We start from the raw sequence: 14,175 nt of genomic DNA on the forward strand, positions 1-14,175 counted from the left end.
AGGAGGATTATCTCCAACCTCACATTGCCACCACCGCGTCGCACTCGCGTGTATCCTGGTGTTTACAGGGTGGCGGGCAGCAGCATGCATCTCACACAAGCCCTGTATGTGCTCAGCACGTTTCAAGCACATCGCGCCAGGCAACGTGCGGACGCCACACGGCCACAAGCGGCTCCGCCTAGGCAACGGGGCCGCCGTGCCCCCCCTCAGCTTGCAAACAACACTTGCCACTCCCCGGCCACACCTCTGCCAATCCCAGCCGTCCCCCACGGCCAGCTCCGCCAGTCTTGCGGCGTCCGCCACATCCCCACATGGTTTCAAGCCAGTACCTGCTGCCTAGCCCACCAGTACCTCAGACTCGGAGCCGTCCCCATCATGAGCCACACTCGCCGGCGTTTCCCCTGAGCCTTGCAGCCCTGTCCTGCCGAGTCCCGACACATTCCAATGACTCCTCCACTCCTCCCAGCCTTGCAGACGCCCGTGCCGCGCCAACAACCTCAACCCCTACCTGCACCACGTCCAACGCCACTCCAGGCAATATAGACGCCTGCGGGTGCACGGGCCGCTCCGTTGCGCCCACCGCCGCCCCTGGCGGCTCCCGTGCACAACACTGCATCGCTCTGCTCCTGCTACTGCCCCTACGTGTAGGTACGCACATACAATAGCCAAACGATTCCAGCTGCCGCTTCAGGCACAGGGCCCGCGCCGCCCGCCCACAGTCGGTCGGGCCAGGCGCAGGAGCCCGGACCGTCCTGGACACAGGGCACAGAGCAGCGGCATATGCCGCCGCCGCCGCACTTTCCAAACGCCCGCCCTCGCGTACACGCATACACGCACACGTGCACGACCTACATGTACACACACATACACGCCCGGCCCAGCTCCGCCCACAGCAAACCCCGCCATGTCCGCCGCCGCTCCCCACCGCCGCGCCCCCTGGCCCCGCCGCCACACAGCTCCTGCACCACCGCTCTCCACGAGATGCGCCTCCACACCTGACCACACCTGACCACACCTCACCACATCTCCAACACCTTCACTTAGCAGCAGTCAGACCGGTGCGTGCGGCCGTGGGGCAGGTGCCGGGGTCACCCCTGCGCGGCACCGTCCACAGCCATGGGGGCCGCGCCGCCGCCGCCGCCTGTGCCGTCCGCCGCCGCCGCGGTGGGGCTGGCTGGCGCCGCCGCCGCTGGCGCCGCCACGTGTCTGTCCAGGCTTGCGTTGGAGTAGGACAGCAGCGGCAGCGGCCGCTCGAACAGGGCTCCCACCTGCAACCACACATATGCATGTGTGCAGATGTGTGCTTAGTTTTCGGGCATTTGCGCGCAATGCATGCTTGCTACAGGCCAAACCCGTCAAACACCTTCGCAGGGTGGCAGCCGAAGTCGACAGCATGGCAACGGCACTGCACCCTCCACACATTCCCCTCCGCCCCCCTTCGCCCTCCTCCTCTCTCCCTCTCCCCCTCTCCCCCTCCACCTCCTCCCACCGCCCACCTGGCCCGCCACGTTGTGTCGGATGCGGAACAGCCCTGTGCCTGTGGGCATGGGGATGCCCATGATGATGCTCTCCGACACCCCCACCACATCGTCCACGCGGCCGTGAATGGCGGCGTCGAACAGGTGGTCGGCGGTCTTCTCGAAGGAGGCCGTGTGCAACACGCTGTCCTTCATCTTGGCAATGCCGAAGCGCGTGATGCCCAGCACCTCGCCCTGGGAGAATGGGAGGGTTGGGAGGGTGGGGGGAAGGGTGGGATGGGGGTGGGGGTTGGTTAGGGGCGCATGGGGACGGGGATGGGGTTTGGTGTTGGTGTCGGGTTTGGGCGTTGCAATGTGGGGAACGTTGGTGTTGTAGCGTGTTGGCCGCCAGGGGTGGTGGCCGTGCCACCCTCGCCTCCCCTGCCCTAGCCCTGCCCCCCAACCCCCACCCCCTCCCATCACTCCGTTCTCCACGAACGGCTCCCCCCTCCACCCCAATGCCCCCCCTCCTCACCCCCTCCCATCACTCCGTTCTCCATGAACGCCTCTCCCTCCCACCCTCCCCTCCCCTCCCCTCCCCCCCCACCTTGTAGCTCATGCAGTCTGCCAGCAGCATGATGTGTCGGTCGTCGATGGACATGCCGTGGCTGGACATGGTGTACTTGATCTCAGACATGATGGCGGAGCGGGCGGCCTGGAGGGGCGAATGGGGAGGGGGGAGGGAGGGGGGGAGGGAGTGATGGGAGGATTCTTGACTAGTTAAGGAAGTGGTAGACGGTAGACCATGGGGACGGAGGGGCGTGGGTTGAGGAGGGGCGCGGGGAGGCGCTGTGGAGCAGGATCGGCAGTGCGTGCATTACCAAAGGCAAGGCATGTAATCACTTCATCTGCCCTAACTGCCAGCTGCCTGTCCCCTCAAACTGCCGCTCGTCAGCTCCTCCCACCTCGATGCCCATGAACTTCTCGATCTCGCTGATGTGGTTGGTGGTGGTGTGTGTGCCCGCCACGCCCAGTGTGCCCAGCACCGCCTGCACGTTGGTGCCCTCCACCAGCAGTGCGTACCTGATGACACACACACACACACACACACACACACACACACACACACACACACACACACACACACACACACACACACACACACACACACACACACACACACACACACACACACACACACACACACAGGGAGGGCGAGCGAGCGAGAGGGGGAGGGAGGAAGAATGAGGGAGAGCGTGTCAAGAAGTGCGTGAGGACGAGAGGGAGGAGTGCGCGAGGAGGAGAGAGAGTGTGTGTGTGTGCGTGTGTGTGTGTGTGTGTGTGTGTGTGTGTGTGTGTGTGTGTGTTGTACGGTAGGCTAGCGCAAAAGGACAGAGGCCGCTTAACAGCCGCGCGGCCGCGGCCCCCATGGGAGCACCCCCCCGCTCACTTGTCGCCCTTCTCCTTGGTGATGACGGCGCGCTCCACTGTGGGGATGCCCATCACAATCACCTGCAGCCGCGGGTGGAGTGCAGTGGCGGCGGCAGCCGGGGGGTGCGGCGCAGGGTTGGCGGAGGAGTGTTTCGGAGTCAGCAATGGCAAGGGAGTGCTGGGTTTCCGATACCGCCACATCACACCCTCGTGAGACATGCAGGCAACCTTGAGGCGAACAACACAGGGGCGGGGGGCTGCCCCCTCCCCCCCCACCCCCCGCCAGGGGCCCCGCCAGGTGCCCTCCGTCTCCGCCTCCCTGCCAGCCACCATCCCCACCCTCACACTTTGGGTTTGCGAGTTCAATTTTTGGACTCGTCAATGTAAACCCCCTCTTCCCGTTCCTGCTTCCCCTCCCCTCCCCTCCCCTCCCCTCCCCTCCCCTCTCCACCCACCTTGGACAGTTTGGCCAGCAGCCCCTCCAGGCAGAACAGCAGCCCCTGTCTGGAGGCGTCGGGCGGGTACACCAGCACCTTGTCCTGGGCCACTGCGCGCACGTGCTGCTCCTTGAGCTTGAGCTTGGGGTGTGCCAGGATAGAGTACTTGACCTGGAGGGGGAGGGAGGGGGGGCGGTGGAGGAGGGAGGGGGAGGGGAAGTAAGTTAAGATAAGTTCAGGGGAACACACGCACACACACACACACACACACACACACACGCACACACACACGCACACACACGTACTAGACCAAGCACCCCAAACATGTCCGTGACCCGTAAGAACCCCCCCAAAAGAAAAACAAATGAGCTCCTGCTCACTGTGTGTCCGTCAATGTCCAGCTGCAGGGCCTCGATGGTGCTCATGTCCAGGCGGATGGAGATCGCGGCCTCGCCATGGATGCGCGGGCCGCTGGTGCCGCCGCCGTACGCCCCCGTGCCGCCGTCGGGGCCCCCCGGGGACAGCGCCGGCGACAGGTCGGGGCTGCCAGCCAGGCTGCCGCCCGCCACGCGGCCGGGTTTGAGCACGATCTTGATGTGCCTCGCCACCTGCCCCAGCGTGGTCTTCTCCAGCCGCCCCTTCACCAGCCGCGCCGCCTTCACGTCGTTGTCCACCGCCAGAGCCACCTGACACCAACAAAAATTTAGGAAGCAAGGAAAGCAATTTTGGCTTAGGGAGTTAGTGGCAATCGTTGTGTGTGAGTTTGCGTGTGTGGTGCAAACCAACTCCAGACCCATAGACCCCAGGACCCCGTTCCTGAAACCCGCAACCCCCTCCTCTATCACCATACAGTTGTGCCGTGCTGCAGGCGTGCTTACTTACAGCCCCTCCTCCCTCTCTCCGCCCCTCCCTCCTCTCCCTCCCTCACCCCAAACCCTCTCCTCCTCCATTCCCTCCATTCCCTCCCTTCCTTCCCCCCCACCACCTTGATGATGGGCGTGGATATTGTGCGGGCGGCGTTGATGATCTCCTTGATACGCGGCACCCCCAGCGTCACGTTCATGCTGGCCACACCCGCGAAGTGGAAGGTCTTGAGCGTCATCTGCGTACCCGGCTCGCCAATGGACTGAGCGCCAACCGCACCCACCGTGGAGCCTGGGGTGTGAGAGTGGTGGGTGTGGGGTGTGGGGTGAGTGGTGGAGTGGTGGGGAGCGGGGGAGGAGAAGGGACGGGAGGGGAACTTACTAGCACCTACCGTACTTCGTACCCTCCTGCACATCGTTTCCGGCCACCTACACCCCTTCCCCTGTGCCCTCCTGCCTCCACCCACACATGCCACACCCAACCCCTCCACGCGCCCACCCACCCACCCGCCCGCCCACCCACCCACCCACCCCCACCCAACCACCCAACCCCTCCACCCGCCCACAACCTCCGCCCCCCTCCCCACTGCGCACCCACCCGGGTCGATGCGCTTGGTGGCGTATTTGGCCAGGCACATGGCAACAAAGGCCTCCAGCTGCGGCCGCGTCAGGCCGTCCTGGCCCGCCACGTACTCGGCCAGCGCGGCGCCGCGGGCATCCTCCTCCAGACCCAGCCGCTTGCGCGCGGCGCGGTACTGGGCCACCTGCGGGTGTGTGAGGGGTGGTTGGAGATGGGGTGGGGGTGGGGGGTGCAGGTGGAGGTGGTTGGGGTGGGGATGGTTGGGATGGGGAGTGGGGGTGGGTGGGCAGGTGCGGAGCGTTGGGAGCGGCAGATGGGCAACGGTTGGGCAGCGTGCCACAAGTCGCGGTACTGACAGACCAATAACCCACCCACCCACCCAGCCACCCAACCCACCCAACGCATCATCCGCCCACCCACTCTCGCATGCACGCACCTGCCCCTCCAGGAAGCTCTTGAGCCCCTTGCGGAACGCCTCGCTGCACCACGGCGCACCCAGCTCCAGCGTGCCACCGCCACCTCCCGCCTTGCCGCCTCCTCTCCCGCCCTTGCCCTCCTGCGCCGCCTTGGCTCCAGCACCCGCGCCGCCCTTGCCCGCCTTGCCGCCGCCGCCTGCCGCCGCCGCCTCGGGCTGTCCCGCGGCGTTGAGCAGGACTCCTGACAGCTCGGTCCGCGCCAGCTGCGCCGCCACCGCCGCCTCCAGCGCCGCCGGCAGCGGTACCTCGGTGGCGCCGCCCGCGGCCATGGGCAGCCGCCGAGTGGTGGCGCGCACCTGCGTGTGCGTGTGTGCGTGTGGAGTTGTGTGTGCGTGTGTCTACACCAAGTTGGGTTTAATGCATGTGTCTATGGTGTGGCACGGGAGCCATAATGGGGCAGCCACATACACAACAGCATCAGCTGGTCTCACCCCTACCACGTTGGGGTTATCAAAATGAAAGATTGCAACATGATGGTAAACACGTGATACACATTCTTGAATGCTCCGCTTATGCTCTGGATACCCACAACACGACCGCCCCCCGCCCCTTCCCCACACACCCCGTCGGCACTTCCACCTTTGACACACGCCGTTCGCATGAATGGCTACCCCCCATGCATTGGGTCCGGTTCAGTTTGGGCTGATACCTAACCACCTCCCCCCCCACTCACACACGTTCTTCACATGCCCCCCTGCCCCCCACACACCCCGCCCCCCTTCCCGCACCTTGGCCATGAGCCGCCCAAAGTCCAGCGGCTTGCCGTCCTTGCCCTCCATGGCCACCGGGTCCATTCCGTCCTCGCCGTACAGCAGCTGCACGATGCCGCCCGCCGCGTTGCGCACGGTGGCGTCGTAGTGCGCGTACAGGTCCTCTAGAGCCTTCATCAGGCGGCGGGACATGTAGCCTGGAGGGGAGGGGAGGGGAGTGGGGAGGGGGGAGGGTTGGGGGGAGGGTTGTAAATACCAGCCCAAACTAAACCAAAACCAACGGAGGGGTTGGAGTGGGCCGTTGCGAGGTTGGGCGATGGAAACAAGGTAAGAGCATGGGGAGATAGAGGTTGGGGAGGTGGGCTGGGGCATGGCGAGTGACACGGGTAGATCAACACTGGTGGGTCAGCGGGTGGGCATGAGGGGTACTGGCATGATGTCTACTGCGCGCCTTCCTCCTGCTCCCCCTCCATCCCCCTCCCTCCCCCTCCCCCTCCCACCCTCCCCCTCCCTTCTCCCCCCCTCCTCCCACCCGCGCTTCTGCCCACCTGTCTCTGCGGTCTTAACGGCTGTGTCCACCAGCCCCTCGCGGCCGCCCATGGTGTGGAACCAGAACTCCGTGGCACACAGGCCACTGTAGAAGGAGTTGGCCACAAAGCCCTTGCCTGCGAGTAGTGGTTTGGTGGCGGGGGTTGTTGCTTGACATTCTACTTGTTGCTGAACACGACGGGGTTCAAAAGAAGAAAGGCGCAACAGGCGCCTGTATGATGGTACCACCCCCCAACACAGTACCCGAGCTCGCCATATTCCCCCTCTCCTCCCTCCTCCCTCCCCCTCTCCTCCCGCCATCCCTCTCCCCCATCCCTCTCCTCCCCCTCTCCTCCTCCCCCTCCCGCTCCCCCACCCGCGGGCGTCTTGTCGCCGCGCGGGTAGTGCGGCAGCGTGCGATCGCGGAAGCCGTTGAAGCAGCGCTTGCCGCCCACGGACTGCTGGCCCACGCACGCCACCATCTGCGCGATGTTGATGGGCGAGCCCTTGGAGCCGCACTGCGACATGATGAGCGGGCTGTTGTGGTAGTCCAGCGTGTCCATGCACACCTGGAGAAAGGGTGGAGGGGAGAGGGAGGGGGGTTGCAAGGATGTTTGGGAAAGCGGTAGGTGGGGCGGGGGTGGGTGGAAGGTGGGGGGTGGGAGGTGAGGGGGGGAGGAAGGGAGGAGGGGTTGCAAGGATTGGGCAGCGGGAACAAGGTATGAGCAGCGGGGACAAGGCGGGTCAGTTAGACGTTATGGGTAGCATATGAATCAGGCCCACCCCAACGCGACCCCCACCCACCATGCCGTCCCTCCCTTCCCCTCTCCACGGTTTCACCTCGCCCGCCCCCACTCCGCCCCTCATCTCTTGTTCCCATTGCCTTGACCTCGCCCACCCTTCCCCGCTGTCGCGCTAGCCCTTCCTATCCTAGCCCACCCCTGGGAATGGCGAAACCCCCCCTCCCCTCCACCGCCCTCCCGCATCCTCCCTCCCTTCCTCCCTCCTCCCCGCCGCCTCCCTCCTCCCTGCCTCCCCTCCCTCACCTTGCCCGCCACCTCTCGGATGTTGTTGAGCACGCCCGTCATGTTGGCCTCCAGCGACTGCTCGGCGTTGCAGCCGGGCTGCAGCTGCAGCTGACCCTTGCGGTAGGCGGTGATGAACTCGGTGCAGTCGCTGGAGGGGGGGGGGTGATTGGCGTGGGGGGGGGGGGGGGGTTTGAACTCATGATTACTTGAGCAATGAAGGCGTAGGCAGGTACAGTAGCATAGTAGAAGGGGGGCGAGGTGCGTGTGTGGGGGTATAATGGGGTTGGATGTGAGGGGCCGGTGGACGAAGGAGGGTTTGCAAGTACGACCAGAGCAGTCGTAGAGCGGGAGGGGAGAAAAGGTTCTGTGCGCATGACCATACAAGGGTGGGGTGGAGGTGCCGACAAATGGGGGATGCAGGAGGGGGGGCACTCATTTGGGGACACACCGTCCGGACACCCCAGCATCCCCCACCTGTAGCCCTTCTGCACCGTCTCCGCCTTGGCCTTCTCCAGCACCGGCGCCGGAGTCACCTGCGTGTGCGTGTCGAGAGGCGGGTGTGTGTAGCGGGGCCCAGGCATAAGACGTCAATGATTTGAGGTCGCGTACCACAATCCTCACAACCCCCTCTCGTGCTCCTCCTCTCACCGGTAATGGCGAAAGCACCCCTTGCCCTCCCCCCTTGGTTTGGTTTAGTGCGAGCTGGTATTTACACCCCCCCTCCACCCACCCACACACCCACCCACACACACACACACATCTCAGCACCACTGCAACCCCCACCCCTACACAATCCCACAAGCCTCACAAAATCCCACAACCCCCAGAAACCCCGCCCGCCCCCGCCTCACGTCGTCGATGCCAATGGAGAAGCCGCGGTTGCCCATGTGCCGCGCCGCCATCTTGGCCAGGCGGCTCATGGCGGAGGCGGCGGCGTAGGGGCTGTAGTCGCAGTTGAGCGTGCCGAACAGACCCGACTTGCTGCCGCCCAACACCACCTGCGGGCAGGCAAGGCACGGTAGGCAGGCAAGGCCGGGGGGTTGCAAAGATGACTGGGACTGCAGGGGGTGGGTAGATGTGTGCAGGCGCGTGCAGGTGCGGCGGCACGGTGCGGCAGGTTGGGCTCTCTCTCCGGCTACGGGCGAGTCCGAGCTCTGCTAATGAGCCTCTCACCCCCTTCCATTGAGACCGTTTGTTGGGCGCGGGCATTTCCCCCCTCATACACCCAACGCGCTTTCCAGCGACCCCAAAAGCACGCACACGCCCCCACCCCACCCCAACCCCGCCCCACCCCCACCTTGCCCAGCTGGTGGGCTCCGCTCCACCCCTACCCAGCCCACCCCCCGCCCCACCCCCACCTTGCCCAGTCTCCCGCTGATGAGCTCGCTGTTGCGGAAGCACACCCATCCGTCGTTGGGGCACATGTGCTCGCCCTTCTTGGTGTACACCTTCTCCGCCATCTCCAGGTTCACGAACACGCGGCAGCCCGCGGCGGGGCGCACCAGGCAGCTGAACAGCTGCTTGCCTGCCCGGGGCGGGGGGGGGGGTAACAGAGAGAGAGACAGAGCGAGAGTGTGTGTGTAAAAGGGTGTGTGTGCGTTTGCGTGAGTGTGTGCAAGAGAGTGTGTAAAAGGGTGTGTGAGCGTGTGTGGTGTGTGTGTGTGTTGTGTGTTGTGTGAGCGTGTGTGTGTGTATGTGTGTGGTAGTAGGTGGTGGGTGGATACGCGGTTGGCCGGCAGCCGCCCTCCGCCCTCCCCCCCAAAACACCCCATCTTTGTCACTGGCAGTGGCCGAGACACCCGTCGCGTGCCACTCCGTTGTCAAGCATACGCCAAGCTCTCCTCCTCGCTCTACTACATTAATTCGGTACAGTTTGGGCTGGCATCTACACATACACCCTCCTTTCACCTGCCGCTGCACTGCCCAAGCCCGCCCGACTACCTATGGTGATGTACAACGACGCGCTTATGCAGCTGCAGTTCTCCTTGCCGCGCAACTGTTTCCTTACGGGATTGATTCAACGTTAACCCCCCATCCTCACCCGTCCACAGCTCCAGCGGCTTTATGAGCGCGGGCGTGGGTATGTCGATGTGCTCCAGGCCGTCGGCCATGGTGGCCAGCAGGCCGCAGAACTCGGCGCGGCTGTAGAAGCGGTCCTTGCTGGTCAGCAGGAAGGCGCAGGTCAGGAAGTCCTGGGGAGGAGAGGGAGGGGGGGGATTACATTCATGATTAGTCGAGGAAGTGGTAGACGGTAGACCATCTTGCGGGAGGACAGGGGGAGGTGGAGGGGAGGAGTTACTAATCGTGATGACTACAGGGGTGAAGCCGTAGCCAGGAACAGTGGTATAGCGAGGGAGAGGCAGGCGAGCGGGGCTCAGGAGGCGCACGCGGGAGGCCGCAGCGCCCCAGACCCATCTTCAGGCACACCTGGGCCTGGAGTCCCCTTGCACCCCTTGCCATAGAGTTACACGCGCGCTACACACGCACACACACACACACACACACACACACACAAAACACACACACACACAAAACACACACACACACACACGCACACACGCACACACACACACACACACACGCACACACGCACGCACACACACACACACACACACCTGCGTGGCGTGGATCATGATGTCGCCGTTCTTGGGCGTGGCCAGGTTGTGCACACTGCCCATCAGGTTGTTCGCCTCCGCCCGCGCCTCCTCCGTCTGTGCGTGGGGGTGGCGGGGATTTGGGATCAGAGTTAAGGGGGACCGTGCGTGGTATTGTGAACGGCACCGGCGCGCCAGCAGCCTCGAACACCGGAAAGACCAGCGGCACAATTTCCCCCAACTGCAACTAACGCCTCAACTTTTGCTCCGCTCGTTTTAGCTTGGTTGCTTTAGTTTGGGCTAGCATTTACAAACCCCCTCCATACACGCACCTGCGGCAGGTGCAGGTTCATCTCGTCGCCGTCGAAGTCGGCGTTGAAGGGCGAGCAGGCGCACTCGTTGAAGCGCAGCGTGCGCCAGGTGCGGACCTGCCGGGCGGGGGGGAGGCAGGGAGGGGAGGAGGGAAGGAGGGAAGGAGGGGAGATGTGTGAACCGACGGTCGCAAGGGGGTTCAGTTTTCCTCCAATGCCAAGTAAACCCCTGGGTGTTGCAGAGCAAATACTGCTCCTGCGCCTGCGCCTGCCCCTCCCTGTCCTCCCTCCTCCTGCCCCCCCCCTTCCCCTCTCCCTCCTTCCCTCCATCCCTTCTGCCTCTGCCTGTGCCGGGTTTGGCTTAGTTTGGGCTGGTATCTACAATCCCCTCTCCGCCCACCTTGGCCCTGAATGCCATGATGGAGATGCGGTGCAGGCTGGGCTGGCGGTTGAACAACACGACGTCGCCGTCCTCCAGGTGCCGCTCCACAATGTAGCCCATCTGATGAAGGGGGGAGGAGGGGGGCAGGGGGCAGGGGGGTTGCAAAGTTGACGACATGGGGAACAGGATTACCTGGGGACATATTATAGGGGGCAGGGAGAGGTGGGGGAGGGGTTGCAGATACAAGCCAAAACGAAACCGAATCATATGCAGGAGAGCGAGGAGGAGAGCGTGGCAGAATGGCACTCGACAGTAGTCCACACCCCCGGGGGGAGAGGAGGAGGGTTAGCGGAAGAGGGAGGTAGGTGTGGAGGCACAGGGAGGGGCGGACTTAGGGTAAGGGTGGAAGCTAACGGGGGGGTGCAGAATGCAGTGCCCGAGTGGAGTGAGTAAACTTGCGGCAGGAATGGGGCTCAGGTGCCATAACCGCTTGCCAGTAAGCGTGTCGGCAGAAATGATGCCCCCCCCCCGACTGCCTACCGTCTACCATGTTCTTAGCTAATCATGAACGTAATCCTGGTATTTACAACCCCCTCACAAATAGCCTCCACGCCCCCACCTTGAGCTCCGAGGCGATCTTTCGCCGGTCTCCGAACTTGAGGAACTGCTTGTCGCCGTCGGGCGTCACCACGAAGTTGGCGCCGGGCCAGGTGGAGATGCCTGGGAGGGAGGGGGGAGGGGAGGAAGGATGAGGGAGGAGGAGGGAGAGGGGAGGGAGGGAGGGAGGGTGGAGGGAGGGGGGAGGGGTTTGGGCGTGAGCGGCAGGCCCCAGAGTGTGCGAGTGTCTAGGGTTAAGGTATTGAGCAGCCCCCACTCCCAATACCCTGTCCTGTCATGCGTCCTCATGTCTTGGTTCCTTACGAGTAAGGCTGGAAACAACGCCCTCGTTCCCCGTTCCCCCCGCTGTGACTGGCTACAACGTCACCTCTCAATCATGGAATTTACCCCACCCCAACGCCCCCCCCTCACCGTTGAGCACGCGCTGCCGCAGCTTCTCCACGTTGTGCCTGGTGACGCGCTCCGGGTAGGTCAGCACCACCGCCATGTGCTGAGGCACACACACCTGTGCATACCACACACACACACACATACACACGTACACACACAAACACACACACACACACGGGATTGGGGGGGAGGGGGCATTAATGGCAGGTTGGTCGCCCATCATCGAAAGGCGTTGTCATCATCATCTTTAGGTGAAGAGATGGTGGAAATCCGGAGTCGGCGCGTACCACGTTTCATAACTGGTAGCAAACCGGTGTTTTGGCGGGCACCGTTCCGTTTGCGTTGCTGTTCCTCAACGCACGCCCTGCGCCCGCACCTGGAAGATCTGCAGGTTGGGGTCGGGGCTGATGACTGTACGGCCGCTGAAGTCCACACGCTTGCCCGACAGGTTGCCGCGGAAGCGACCCTGCTTGCCCTTGAGCCGCTGCACAAAGCCCCTGCGCGCGTGGAGGTGCGGAGCAGGATGGCTACATTCATAAAGGCAGCGGCGGTAGTTGACTACCGTATAGCGTCGTAAACAGCGCTTCTTGCATGTGTGTGACGCCAGCACAGCACGTCCCGATTTCGCGCATCCCTCTGCCCTCCTTTGCCCTTCCTCCCTGCCTCGCACACCCCTCGTCCCGCTCGCCCCCCATTCCTCGCTCTATTGCATTGGGTTTGGTTTAGCATGGGCTGGTATCCACAACCCCACCCGCTCGCCCCCCGCACCTGAGCGGTCGGCCCGGCATCTGGAACTGCGCGGGCAGGCCCGGCAGGTCGCTGTTGATGAGCATGGCCGCCTGGACCTGTGGGGGGGGGAGGTAGTGGGGGTGTAGTGGGGCTGGTGTAGGAGGTGGTGAGACGAAGTGCGTGTGTGGGCGGCGTGATGAGCGTGGCGGGAGAAAGCCCCTACCCCCAAACTTGATGCACGCACATACACACACACGCACACACACATGCACACACACATGCACACACACAAACACAAACACAAACACACTGACACTGACACACACACACACAAACACGCACCGACGCCCCCTGCACGCACATCCCTACACACGCGCCCCCCGCTGCTGCGCACCTGCAGGAAGTCCCAGTTCTCCATGAGGTTGGATATGGGCAGCCCCTTCTCCAGCCCCTGCCGCAGCACGTTGTTCACCTCGATGATCTGCGGGGCGAGGAGCGGGCGGAGGGGGAGGAGGGGGAGCGCGGGCGGGTGGGTGCGTGGGTGGATGCAGGGAAGGGAGGAAGGGTGTGTGCAGCAATTCCAGCAGAATGCCGCCTGCAAGGCTGCAGCCCCACATCCACGCCCATTCACATGCGGCCCCCATACACACACGCCACGGCCCAAACCCCCATCGCCCCAACCTCCCCCCAACCTCCCCCCCATCCCCCGTCCAACGCCCCTGCCTGTGCTCCGCTAGGTTAACTTGGTTTCTTGTAGTTTGGGCTGGTATCCGCACGCCCCCCGCATCCCCTCCTCCCCCCTCCCCCCCCAAAACACACCCGCACCTGCATGAGCTTCATGGTGATGTCGTCCTCGTTGCTGGCGCCGTCCATCTCCACACTGGGCCGGATGGCCACGGGCGGCACAGCCACGTGGGTCACCACTAGGTCCTCGGGCCGGCCTGGAGGCGGTGTAGGGTGGGGTGGTGTGTAGGGTGGCGTGGGTGGGGAGGTGTGGGATGGGCAGGTGGGAAGGAGTACCCGCAGATCCACGGTTAGTACAGCGTCCTCCTCCCTCCTCGCTCCTCCCTCCCTCAGGTGGGGCGGGTGGGTTTGGGGGTGCGGCTGCGTGGCGCGGGGTGGTGGAGCCAGTCGGGGAGGCACCCTCCCACTACCTCCCGCTCCCTATTTCCCCCTCCTTGACTCTATGCGCTCCCTCTACTCGGCTTCCGCGTAAACCACTGCGCCACTTGCTTCCCAGCATTGTACTACATGAAAGCAAGCAAAGCAGCTGACACGTACGGCCTTCTCCTTTGCCCCCACCGCCACTCCCCCACCGCCCCTTCGCACGCACCCTGGATGTCCAGTAGGTCCAGGTCCTCGTCGGGGATGGCCTCGAACAGCGCCCGCACGCGCAGCGGGTGCAGGTCGTCGGCCAGGCGGTGCAGGTGGCCCTTGAGCTGGTCGTTGTACTTCATGGCGTCCGACAGCGTCTCCTGCGGAGGGGTTGCATTCGTGGTGATTGATTAGGAGGTGAGGGCGTAGCCAGGAACAGGCGTATAGCAGGTGGGGGAGAGGGGGAGGAGCGGGAGGAGAGCCGGAGGGGGAGAGGGGGAGAGGGGGAGAGGGGGAGAGGGGGAGAGGGGGAGAGGGGGAGAGGGG

At 64.1% G+C, this 14,175-nt stretch overlaps 1 protein-coding gene across 1 annotated transcript in view; it reads right to left on the minus strand.

Moving 5' to 3' along the window:
* Positions 1-5: 5 nt before the first annotated feature.
* Positions 6-14,175, minus strand: part of CHLRE_03g165750v5 (uncharacterized protein) — a 17,616-nt gene continuing 3,446 nt past the window's right edge. The window contains exons 8-35 of the mRNA XM_043060786.1: positions 13,868-14,009; positions 13,360-13,475; positions 12,929-13,015; positions 12,574-12,650; positions 12,182-12,302; positions 11,827-11,920; positions 11,417-11,517; positions 10,816-10,917; positions 10,437-10,532; positions 10,126-10,221; positions 9,552-9,702; positions 8,869-9,035; positions 8,362-8,508; positions 7,985-8,043; positions 7,529-7,658; positions 6,859-7,051; positions 6,503-6,619; positions 5,973-6,151; positions 5,205-5,540; positions 4,787-4,952; positions 4,311-4,480; positions 3,706-4,011; positions 3,344-3,496; positions 2,908-2,969; positions 2,423-2,540; positions 2,065-2,172; positions 1,497-1,712; positions 6-1,268 (exon numbers count right to left, since the gene is read on the minus strand). Of these exons, the coding sequence (XP_042925915.1) occupies positions 1,089-1,268; positions 1,497-1,712; positions 2,065-2,172; positions 2,423-2,540; positions 2,908-2,969; positions 3,344-3,496; positions 3,706-4,011; positions 4,311-4,480; positions 4,787-4,952; positions 5,205-5,540; positions 5,973-6,151; positions 6,503-6,619; positions 6,859-7,051; positions 7,529-7,658; positions 7,985-8,043; positions 8,362-8,508; positions 8,869-9,035; positions 9,552-9,702; positions 10,126-10,221; positions 10,437-10,532; positions 10,816-10,917; positions 11,417-11,517; positions 11,827-11,920; positions 12,182-12,302; positions 12,574-12,650; positions 12,929-13,015; positions 13,360-13,475; positions 13,868-14,009 (3,990 nt within the window). The 3' untranslated portion in view covers positions 6-1,088. The remainder of the gene's footprint in view (positions 1,269-1,496; positions 1,713-2,064; positions 2,173-2,422; positions 2,541-2,907; positions 2,970-3,343; positions 3,497-3,705; positions 4,012-4,310; positions 4,481-4,786; positions 4,953-5,204; positions 5,541-5,972; positions 6,152-6,502; positions 6,620-6,858; positions 7,052-7,528; positions 7,659-7,984; positions 8,044-8,361; positions 8,509-8,868; positions 9,036-9,551; positions 9,703-10,125; positions 10,222-10,436; positions 10,533-10,815; positions 10,918-11,416; positions 11,518-11,826; positions 11,921-12,181; positions 12,303-12,573; positions 12,651-12,928; positions 13,016-13,359; positions 13,476-13,867; positions 14,010-14,175) is intronic.

The sequence above is a fragment of the Chlamydomonas reinhardtii genome, chromosome 3, assembly GCF_000002595.2.
Source record: "Chlamydomonas reinhardtii strain CC-503 cw92 mt+ chromosome 3, whole genome shotgun sequence".
Taxonomy (NCBI): domain Eukaryota; kingdom Viridiplantae; phylum Chlorophyta; class Chlorophyceae; order Chlamydomonadales; family Chlamydomonadaceae; genus Chlamydomonas; species Chlamydomonas reinhardtii.